This window comes from Alligator sinensis, unplaced genomic scaffold (assembly GCF_000455745.1).
Source record: "Alligator sinensis unplaced genomic scaffold, ASM45574v1 scaffold181_2, whole genome shotgun sequence".
NCBI classification, from domain to species: Eukaryota; Metazoa; Chordata; order Crocodylia; family Alligatoridae; genus Alligator; species Alligator sinensis.
Genome location: NW_005842429.1, coordinates 776,734 through 788,017, shown reverse-complemented (window position 1 = coordinate 788,017; position 11,284 = coordinate 776,734). Strand labels below are relative to the sequence as shown.

The 11,284-nt window shown below is 42.1% G+C and overlaps 1 protein-coding gene across 1 annotated transcript in view; it reads left to right on the top strand.

Moving 5' to 3' along the window:
- The window catches only part of OSBPL10 (oxysterol binding protein like 10), a 175,187-nt gene that overhangs the window by 87,354 nt on the left and 76,549 nt on the right, over nucleotides 1-11,284 (top strand). The window contains exon 5 of the mRNA XM_006030210.3: nucleotides 1,527-1,737. Coding sequence (XP_006030272.1) covers nucleotides 1,527-1,737 — 211 coding nt within the window. The remainder of the gene's footprint in view (nucleotides 1-1,526; nucleotides 1,738-11,284) is intronic.

Genomic DNA, 11,284 nt, shown 5'->3' with positions numbered 1-11,284 from the left:
CCTCGCTGCTCCAGCTAGGGAACAGAGAGGCAGGGCCAGCCCTGCTGTCTGCTAAACATGCTGGGGGACTGTGATTTAACTTGAACCGGGAAGGGGTCTGGGACAGAAGTTTCATAAACCGGTTTGACCCAGATCTATTAAGTCTGATACCAGGTTTATCTTAAACCAGTTGCAGCCATTTTGAAACTGGTTTATGTGCACGGAGCTTCTGTTCTGTTACAGGTTTAATAAACTAGTTTCTGATTACTTAAACCAGTTTATGTGTAACTTCTGTTCCTAGCCTAGATGCCAATGAAACAAATCAGCTGTGCTGGGATGAGTCCCAGCACAATGGGTCCTACTCCAAAGATGATGTCTGCCTATAATTTGCATTCATTTTTCTGTCTCCTGGTCATATCTCCCTGTTTCCTTTTGTAAAGGACAAATCAGTATCAGTTGATGGCATCTGAAAAATGATGGCAATCATTTATCCTTCTGAGTTTATTTAGGGATAAATTCTGAATCTTTCTAGTCAAAGCTTGATACCCTGGAGCACGGGACCAAATTTTAACTGTGGTATAAGTCGGTATAACTTGTCTTTTTTTTCAGTGGCTTTATACCTGCATCATATACTGATGCATTTGGTGGTCTTGTTTCTGGAAAAGGCGTGAAAGAAAAATGAATGAGTACTGTACTCTAAAGCCCATAAAACTTGAATGCATTATGGATTTAAACATTCTTTGTCTTTTGAGCTATAAGTGGAATGCCAGAAGTGTAACTTGCCTGAGTACCGACCAGCCCCTACACAACTCATTCAGTTGTAAAAATCCTAAAAGTGGGAAGGTAACTCGGTAGTGATCTAACCCAACCTTTCCTGAAAGCAGGGATGTCCCTGTCTAAAACATGATGTAGCTTCCATGAGCTCTCTACTGCTAAATACTCTTACAGGTAGATTGGATATTAAATTGATTGTCTCCTTCCTCTTTTTAAGTCTGCTGTTTTATTTTCCTTTACACCGTCCAAATCTAGTGACAGGCGAACTTTCTCCCTGAAATTTGTGTGGTGGTGGTGGTAGTGGTAGTGGTGGGAGTGGGGTGTATGGATGGAGTCAGTTACTATGTCTTATAAAAACACCCATTTAATGAGTCTGCAAAAGAATCAGTTTGGGTTTTGTAAATGAAATGCTCAGCAAGGAATCTCTGCTTGAATTTGTAATAGAAAAGGAGTTGGCCTGCTCTTTCAGACTGTTACTTTTGAAAATATAAAGCATAAATCTTGAGTGCTAAACAGTAGTTTTGCCTTAATTGCTTTAGAATTGGTAGTTTTAAGTGGCCAAGGCCCTATCAATTTTATAGGTTTTGATTAGAAATCAAAAAAAATCTTTCTTTCCTCACGAGTCTGAAATTTCTCTCTCTCTAATGTTAATACTCAGTTGGTCAATTAATTTATGGTTGTACAGGTGATGTGAACCTGTAAGTACTCATCATCATTATCTAACTGTGCTGAAGCCTTTCTTGTGACTCTCTTATTTCTTTAAATAATTGCAGATCATGAGCCAAGTGGAGGGACAGCAGAAGAATCTTGTGCAAGCCATTGAATCCCTTCCAAGTTCTGGACCTCTCTCTGCCTTTGATCAGGACTTGCTGCTTTTAAAAGCTACCTCTGCTGCCACCCTGAGCTGCCTTGGAGAATGTCTGAATTTATTACAGCAGAGCATGCATCAAGTGGGCCAACACAATAATAGGACATTGCCTTCAGGTGAGCACAAGCTGTCTCTTTGCTGATTTCGTGTGTGTGTGTGTGTGTGTGTATATATATGTGTGTGTGTGTGTGTGTGTGTGTGTATATATATATATAAATAAAATAAGTATGGTAGGACAGACTTTTCCTTAGAGAAGTTCTTGAGAAGAACACAGCATAAGCTAGTGCTAGTGTAAAACACCAGCATTTTCTTCTCAACCACAACAAATTGTGAAGCCCATCAAAATTGGAAAAAGGGGACAGCTTTTGTTAAGTGTCTTCAGAGTGAACAGATGATGAAAATAGCAAATATTGACAGTGCAAAATCTTTATGGTATTTTTGATTAATAATTTTTCTTTAAGACTTCTTTAAAACTAGGTGAATTTAACATGATGTATTTAGAAGTGGAAAATTGTCTTAATTTCTTTCTAAATAGATATATCCAAAGAAGATTGCATCAACACTGTACAAACACTGTATTTTGACTCAGTGTTCATGGGGTTTTTTTGAGTCTGGAAGGATAAAACAATATTTCCTTTCTTATTACCATGAGTTCATGGTTACTTGCAAAACTAGGACCCTGATCTACAAACTCAGATCCCTGCAGCTACCTGTTGAGCTGCAGTTGAATATTCACCCTGTCTTAAGCTTGTGAACGCTTGTGGCAGGCTTCTTTTGCAGTAGCACGTTCAGTGGTGCTGTTGATGCATGATCAGATCCATATGGATGATCAGGACTTGGTTTAAGACCAGCAGGAGTATGATGGCTTGATGCTAGTTATTGCTCTATTCTTGTACTTGAATTTTTAATAAAAACCTTCTCTGTCAGATTAGTTACTTCTGGTTAAGACCCATACAGTGCCAAAGAAAACTGAGCAGGAAGCCCACTGAATACTTCCATTGTTGGGGACAGCACTGAAGATAGTGTGGAGGAGAATGGCAAAAAGATGTAGGGGTGTGTGTGGAGGAGCAGAAAGATGGCACAGATGAGGCCATTTTTGAAGCTATGTGGTTCTTGACAAAATGGTGTTATTCAGATGTTTTCATGCCAGAATAATAAGTATTCCTGCCTTATTTCAGACTTTTACATAGCTTGTTACATGTTTTGTGTATTTTATACTCCTGTAAGGAGCACAAAAGAGCATATCTCATTTTCCAAACTGCAGTTCTGCAGTCTTTGCTGGACATGCAAGTAAAATATAAATATTTAAACGGTAAATCTAGGTAGCATTTATCTTTGAGAATAGCTTTTTGAGTCCTTGTCCCTTTTTTTAGGCCCTATTAGTATAGTTTAAAGCAAAGATGAAAAGTATCATCCTTCTTTGAAGGATAAAGTTTCAGTTTTTGCTCATCTGGCATCTCTTCCTTACTTGTGTGAAACAAACTGCATGAAGATGAGTCGGATAGACTTCTGCATCCATACAGAACGTTATGCTGCCTTAAAAATAAGAACTTTATCCTGAAATTGATAAGGTGTTGAATTATTTTGAATGAAGATAATATTTTCAAAGATTTCTGTAGAAGGGGAAAAATATTTCACTCAAAATCTGCTGACAACAGGTCTGAGGGATCTTCTCTTACTGTGAGAACTTGGATACATATGGTTCAAACCCCTTCAACTAGGAAAGAAAATCGGGAGAAACAAACTAAAAAGCTGCTAAAATATTTACAGTTTGTTCCCTGCTAAGAGGAAGCTGGTGAAATGAGATCTTTCTTTTATTATTTTATTTCCTCCCCTGGAGCTCTGTTATACAACGCAGCCACCTGAAAGAACCAGTGGCTGAGAGGTTTGTTTACTAGTTTCTCCTGAAAAAGGAATCATGTTCAGTTTCTCTGATAAGATTATCATTTTGGGGGAATTGTTTGAGTAAGCAGTTTTGAGATTCCTCAGAGCAGAATAAAATTTAGCTAATCAAGCTAATTCTAGTGTTTCTAAGTAATCCTTCAGCAAATTCTAAATCAGAGATTGTCCTGAGAGGGTTTTGTTATACCAAGTGCTGGAAGTTTATTTTTCAGCTAACAGGATGATCCAGGTTGTCAGGCCTGATATCAGTAGGCAAAAAAAATTCCTACTAGCTCAACAACCATTCTCCACTCCAAGGATGTTTAAAACATTTCATAATCTGATTTGAGCTCAGATGACAGCCTGCTTGGATAGTGTATGCATAAGTACTACATCAGTAAAAGCAGAATTGGCATGGTCTGGTGTCACCTCATTATTCTTTGCCTAAATTAAAAGAAGACTTTCCTCAAGAATTCTTTATTGCAAGTCTGCCAATCTTCTGCATCAGAAGCTGGCAACTGTGAGGGCATGTGGACTGGATATATCCCACAAAACCATTGGATCAGGTCTGCAGACAGGCAGGGCTTTGCCTGTGGGTACTTTTCCTGTGCTGCTGCAGGGATAAGCAGTGTGTATGGGCGGGTCCTAGCATTTGCTTTCCTCTGCCTGCAGGGTGGGGTGTTCTGATCCGCAGCCAGGAAAGGTTACCTACCTCTGTGTAACAGTCAAGGGTGAACTTGGACAAACCTGTTTTACTGCTTCCTGCCTCAAAACTAACAAAGTCCAGCAGAGAGACAACCTAGTTACCTAGGCTAGGGATACAAGTTGCATATAAACCGGTTTAAGTGATCAGAAACTGGTTTAAACTTGTAACAGAACAGAAGTCCAGTAGACATTAAAACAGTTTTAAAATGGCTCAAACCGGTTTAAGATAAACCTGGTTGAATGTAGTATCAGACTTAACTGATTGAGATCAAACTGGTTTATGGAACTTCTGTCCCAGACCCCTTCCTGGTTCAAGTTAAATCACAGTCCCCCAACATCCCAGGATGCTTTGCACCCCTGGGCTGGGCTGTGCTGTCTGTTCTAGAGAACAGGGCTGGACTGGGGGGAGGGGAAAAGCTGACAGGTGCAGCAGCCCCTATCATGGTGTCTGGGGAAGCACAAGCCTCTTCCCTGTGGAGGGCACTGCTCTGCAGGTGGGAGTAGGGTGGGCAGAGCTGCCGCAGCTTGTGCATAGCGAGTGGCAACAGGGCTTGGAGGTGTAGCTAAGTTGAATTTTGGGGTGGCCATAGGCCCCCAAGCCCTGTCTGCTCTGCTCCCACCTGCACCGCAGCCTCCACACCAGGTGGAGGCTTGTACTCCCCAGGACAGCATGACAGGGGCTGCTGCCCTTGTTAGGGTCCCCTCCCCCACCTGCTGCTCCAGCGGTGGGGGTGTGGCCAGACACTGGCCGGTTCCCCCCCCGGGAGAACTCTGGCTGGTGTCTGCCTGGCTGGGGACAAGTGGCGGAGGCAGTGGCTGGGGCTGGCAGACCCCAGCTGTGGTCTGCTGGTGGGAGAGGATGTCCGGTTTGTCAAATGATTTTACAAACGAAGAAAGCTGAGAATACTAGGTTTGTGTTGAAACAAATTGAGTGGAGCAATTATAATAAAAATAATTAAAAATGCTCCAGAGGGGGAAAATGTTAGGTTTGACCTAGAAACCACTACACATAGCCCAAGCAAAAGTCTCTGTTCTGTAACTAATGCTCAATTGCAATGATAAGGAGAAGACAGTCTTAGATAAAGGAGACTTGAAAACAAAAACAGAATTAGTGGAGTAGGGCAAAGAGCTGATTTAAATATTAAGATTCACACCCCTAGGTGGGGAGAAAGTATGCTAATGAAACATACATGTATGTAAATGAGATACATAGCTAAAACATAGGTATAGAGACATGCTTAGTAAAGAACTCCTTGCATCACTCCCTTATAACCAATTAGCAAACAAGAATGCTTATGAAGGTCCAATACTCCTGTATAAAAGATGCTTAGAATTAAGAATCTGGGTGCTTGTTACGTGAAATGATTCCGCTTGCACCTTGTATTGCTAGCAATAAATCTTTATACTTTCACCCCTGGTATCTTTATTGGCTTTTGCATACCGGGCACGATCCCAGACTTGAGCTGGGGCTCAACAGTTTTTGGCGACCCAGATGGGACTGCCTTAGATAACTTTGCCCGGACTAGCTGACGACCAGACACAGCTCCTCCTTATCAAATGTCAGGCGCGCCCCGGGATCTCTTTTCCCGGTGAGACTTTTGTTTCAGGGGGAGCTGGATTGCTGAGGCGGCAGTAGCCTAACGGTGCAAAGTCATAGAGTGAAAGTATCAGTAACAGGCACCTGGGTGAGAGGGTAGAAAGGGCATAAGGCCTACCGTCAGCACGCCTGCCTGGGATTATCTCTGTAAGTATTCTGTCTGGCCCGAGTCCAAGACCAGTGATTTTTCCCCTGTGAGGACGAGGACTAAGAACAGATCCCTGGATCCCAGGTAAGTCGGACGGTCAGGACCGGGAAGGCAGTCCTGAGATGGGTACTATTAACAGTAAGGTTAGGAAATGTACCCCCCTCTCTTGTGCATTGGGACATTGGGCAGAGTTTGGTGGAGATCCTATGACTAGGAAGAAAGCTAAATTCTTCTGTGAAACTGCGTGGCCACGCTATCAGCTAGATGATCAAGAACATTGGCCTCCGGAGGGAAGTGTTAATTATAATACCATCTTACAATTGATTTTGTTCTGCCGGCAGAATGGTAAATGGGAGGAATTGATGTATGCGCAAGCGTTTATGTCTCTTTGTAGAAATAGAAAGGTTTTGGAGGAATGTGGATTGGGGGAGGGAGTTGGGGTCTGTGAGATGACTTTGACGAGACCAACTATAAATCCTGTCCTGGACTGTCCGGAGCCGGAGGCTCTTCCCCCTCTGCTGCCTTTACCATATTCTCTTCCTCTTCCTCCTCCTCCTCCTGATACATCTGATTCCTTGCTTCTGATTCCTCGCTGGCATCTGCTCTTCCTGCTTCTTCCCCCCCTGAGGCAGAGATTGAAAACACTCCCCGACCTAGGAATCTGGAACAGCACCAACCCTGGCCGTCAGGTGCTTGGCAATCTCCAGATTTCCCGATTTCTCCTGATATAACCCCGAGAGGTGGGTGGAGAGTACAGTTAAGAGCAGACTCCGGGGTTAAGGGAAAACATCGCAGAGAATCTGATCCTGGCCGTGGGAAGGGAAATGGGGTATTTCCCCTAAGAGAACAAGTGGTACCTGGGCCTCTCGGAGATGACGGGGAGCCAACCTACTGTCGAATCTTTGAGCACATTCCTTTCACTACATCAGATTTGTATAATTGGTGGAACAATACCCCCAGCTTGAGAGAGCTGGGGGTTTAAACCCCTCCCCAGGCTTACTCAGGATGCCGGAGCCTGGCCATGTCCTCTCCACCTCCAGCTCAGCTTCCCTCCGGCCTTCTGGCCAGTGTGGAAGGGAAGAAAGGGTTTGTTCTAGTTCCTGCTTTCTTCTGGCCTGAGCCAATGCAAGCATGTGGCTGCCTTTCCAGAATCAAAAGTGAATGTCTATTTACTTACTTGTCAGTTCAATCTATGCAGGTTAGGCTAACCTGAAAAGATTAAATCAAGTCAGGCTCAGGCTTTTTGAATGTCTGTACTTAGCCCTACAGAATGAGAATTGGATTTACAAATGTTCATTGTGCATTTGCCTTTCTTCCCTGCATGGAGTTCATATTGTAGAGAGAGAGAGAAAGAAGAGCTAGAAAAATAAATTGGATGTATGGGTTAAACTACATAGCTGTCTTCTCATCCTCGTTGCCTGTTGTTGATCCAGGAGGGAATATTCTTTTTTGCTGTATGCCATGCATCTGCACTGTTATTCCAGGCTTTTAAAGCAAGACTTTTGCTGCACTTGGACTTTCAGTGGTTGAATTTGGCCTGTCATCACAAAGATTAACAGTTTGGCAATGGTAGGTATCATAAATATTTTAAAGAGAGGGTCTTGCTCTTAAATTCTGTATTTTTCTATATAACTCTTTGATGTTGAGTCTGTTACCAAGAGCCAAAATTAAATCATGGATCTTTGCAAGTCCCAATTGCATACCTTTCTTAGGACTGCATTCCCTCATATCTATAGCATAAGTCTCATATTACTACTATTATACCATGTAGATGGATGTAAAAATTATTTTGCTGTCAAAGGATACAGGTTACTTACATAACTGTGCTCACACTAGCTATCTAGGTTGGTCAGTCGGTCGCACAAGCTCTTGTGGGCTGAAACTTACTTCCCTTCTGGTTGCCAAATGAGCCTGCTACATAAAGTCTTGACTTTAGTGCAAAAAAGCGATCTTAATGTTACAGTTTAAAATGACTTCCTACAGTTTTAATGTACTGGTTTTGTTTTCCTCCTAAATAGACTTTGCTAAATGAGAGAGGGAAGGAAATTACGTTCTCCTCTTTATCTGTGGGCATGTCTACATGAGACACTTCACTGTGCAGCAGAATAATTTGCTGCGCAGTAGAGCATCACCATTTACAAGTGTGTGGCAATTAGGGTGCAGTAGACTAATTTACTGTGCTGCCAGATAGTCCTGTCAGATGCAAGTGGTATCTGGTAACAGTAAATTACAGTGCCTAAATGTATATGTAGATGGGATTGGTTTAGTCTGGCTCAAATTGAGCCATAGTATATTGAGTCACATGAATTGCACATGTAGATGTGCCCTGCCCTGTATGTTTTCTGTAAGTAAAGAATCCACCAATTGGGAGAAAAATACCTTCCTTATATCAAATGTAACCACTTCATGGAAAATACATAATCTATTTTGCATTAGTTATCATAGATATAACAGAATTGTGTTGGGTTTAGAGTGCCACTTTGTGGTACCAATTTTGGCAGATGGGTGCAGTTGAGGCTGAGGATAATTTTGGAGGCATGGTAAGGTGTGCAGAACTTTTTCTCAGCAGGTCTCATTAGTGACCATCTTTCATCACAAAAAAGAAAATGTGATTTTACAGGATGGGCAAAGGGCTGATGATTTTTGTATAATATTTTGTGCCAAAGAAGTCTTAATTAAAAAAAAAAAAAAAAGGTGCTTTAGTAGCTAAGCTGAGGAGAGGTGAAAATACTCGGTTAAATTCCTTTCAGCCTTCCAGAAAGATGTCAATTCTTAAGCATAAAATCAATTGCCTTTTTAACTTACCAGATTCCATGTAGTCAGCCATATTTTCCCTTAAATACATTAGTACTTGACTTTATGACCTTATCTAAAAATCAATAATACCTATTTACTGTTCTTTCTGTAAAATAATTCAACTTTCCTTACACATTTCTGATAATCTGCATTCCTTACAGGGGGAAGTAAAACCAGTCCTTCGCCCCTAACCTGAAAAAGAGAGAAGTAGTTTACTTCTTGTAGCTGTTGCTGCTGACTTCAACTTCTGTGGAGTTTACAAGGCAGCAGGATTCTATTACCTTGTTCCTCAGCAAATACATTTTTGAAAATATTATTCTGTTGTATGCTTGTGGGAGCAGAGGGCAGATTCCAGATCTAACTCTGGGTCTATCATAGATGCCCACTGAATCTGAACTGCTAAGGGTCAGTTGCTAATTGTATTATTGTCAGTTTCATAAATATGCTGTTTATCTACATACACAGACATCTGCACTATATCAGTATACATTTATGTTTTCATTATCCAAAGTTTGTTTAAAAAAAAAAAGTAAAAGATAAGTTTTGGGTGTCAATGGGATTTTTTTAAAGACCAATTAGTTACCTAGCATATCAGGCTCCTATACTGCTCCACACAGAATAAATTAAAGAAATGCTCTTAACCTGACCTTCCTATACTTAGTTTTGGTGTTTCCACTGCTCCTGCTCCCCCCACATCTTGCAGCCCCTCATGATTGCCACATATGCCTGTAGATCCCCAGATAATCATTTATTTCATTAACACTGAGAAACACAAATGCAGAGTATATCTCTGGTGCTGAGTTTCACTTGTGTACAGAGGCACTGCTGCATCCTGATGGCTTCTCATTGGGCCTCTGTCTGGTAAGTAGAAGCATAATTCTGGATATTCTCTGTAGGGGCTCTCAGTACACAAACTTGCACACTTAAATTCTATATGAAGTACAAAGCAAACTTTAGTAGTATAATCTAGCTGTTGGCAGTCTCTGCGAAGCTTGTCTTTGCTTCAGCAGGTGTCCCAACAGTTCAGTCCAGTCTTCTCGATACAAAGTCCTACAGTCTCATTTAAAGGGACTTTGGCTTTCATTGTTAAACCCACACTGTCCCCTGCCTGTGCCGTTTGGTTACTTCACACTGATGTAACACATGCCAAGTACAATTTTAGTGCTGATAATGATTAAATGTGTGATTGCTTAAAGGAAAATTAATGTAACACAATGTTCATAACTTTTACCACAAAGTAATGTTGAATGAGGGAATTACAATATGCAGATGAATGCAAGTGATGGTTGTTAGTCCTCCGAACTTCCCTCTGTTGGAATGGGCGGGTAATTAATCTCATCCAGGCTAATGAGTCTGGCCAGTGCTGGTGAATGGTCTGATAAATAAACACTAACTCCAATTAAAGTTTGAACAATATGGTATATTAATACCAGCAGCATCAACAACAAGAAGCTATTAACCAAATACAGTATACTCAAACCAATACAACAAATGCAAGATCAAAATACACCTCCAGTGAACCAACAAAATACAGCAAGATACAAGAGGCAATAGAGAGCATTTACATGCTTCCCCCCCTCCCCCTTTGCAGCAGCGATAGCTGAGGCGTTTACCAGGCACACACAGGAAGGAGATCTTGGCCTCCCCGGCCCTCACTCCCTCTCTCAATCTCAGCGAGTTGTCACTCACACTGGGTCGTCACAGGCTGTTGGCCTCCCAGGCCCTCCAGCCTCAGACGCGCCAGTCATGCAACCACCCTCGCCAAGCACGCTCACGGTCCTGGGTGCAACCGACTGATGATCCCTGCCACACGCACTGATGCAGTGATGGTGGCACACTCCATGACAACACTGCACACTAGTCAAACTTCCAGAGAATGCTAATCTGTCTGATCAGTACTCTTTTATACACTCAACATCACATCATTCCTGTCGGTCACTGACAAACCAATTGCATGCCTGTGCACACATTATTGCTGTATTGCACACTGTACCTCACCGTTGCACATGACACTCTACCTGTCAGTCTCACTCAGATGTACTCGTTTCACCTCTCATTCTTTCCTGCCAGAATGTGGGTGCTGCTGAGCATACTCAGTAATGAAAAGTAGGTCATCACTTCATTTAAGGTTTCAAGAGTTCAGCCTTTCCAGAAACCTCTGGGTCTGAACTCCACTGCAAACAACTCAAAACAGGGAACAATTTGGGGAACTTGTCCCTTACAGTAATGCATTTTCTAGACTTTCTGTAAAGTTTCTGAAACACAGCAAAAGAACATTAACAATTGGGAAGTTATCCTTCTGTAAGCGTACTGAAACAGGGTAGAACTGAACTTTTAGCCTCACTAAAAGAACTGCTGCTTATTAGCTCTCAGAAGACTTTGGTTTCTTCTGGGGAGCAGAATGAGGTACCGGATCAGTGGCGCTAAACCTTGTAGAGCAGCAGGCTGGATTCTTGTGACCTGGCTGCACCATTGGCCACTACTCCACTCTGGTAGAGGAAGGGGGAACGGAAGTGCCTTTTTCTGTCTGGGGAAG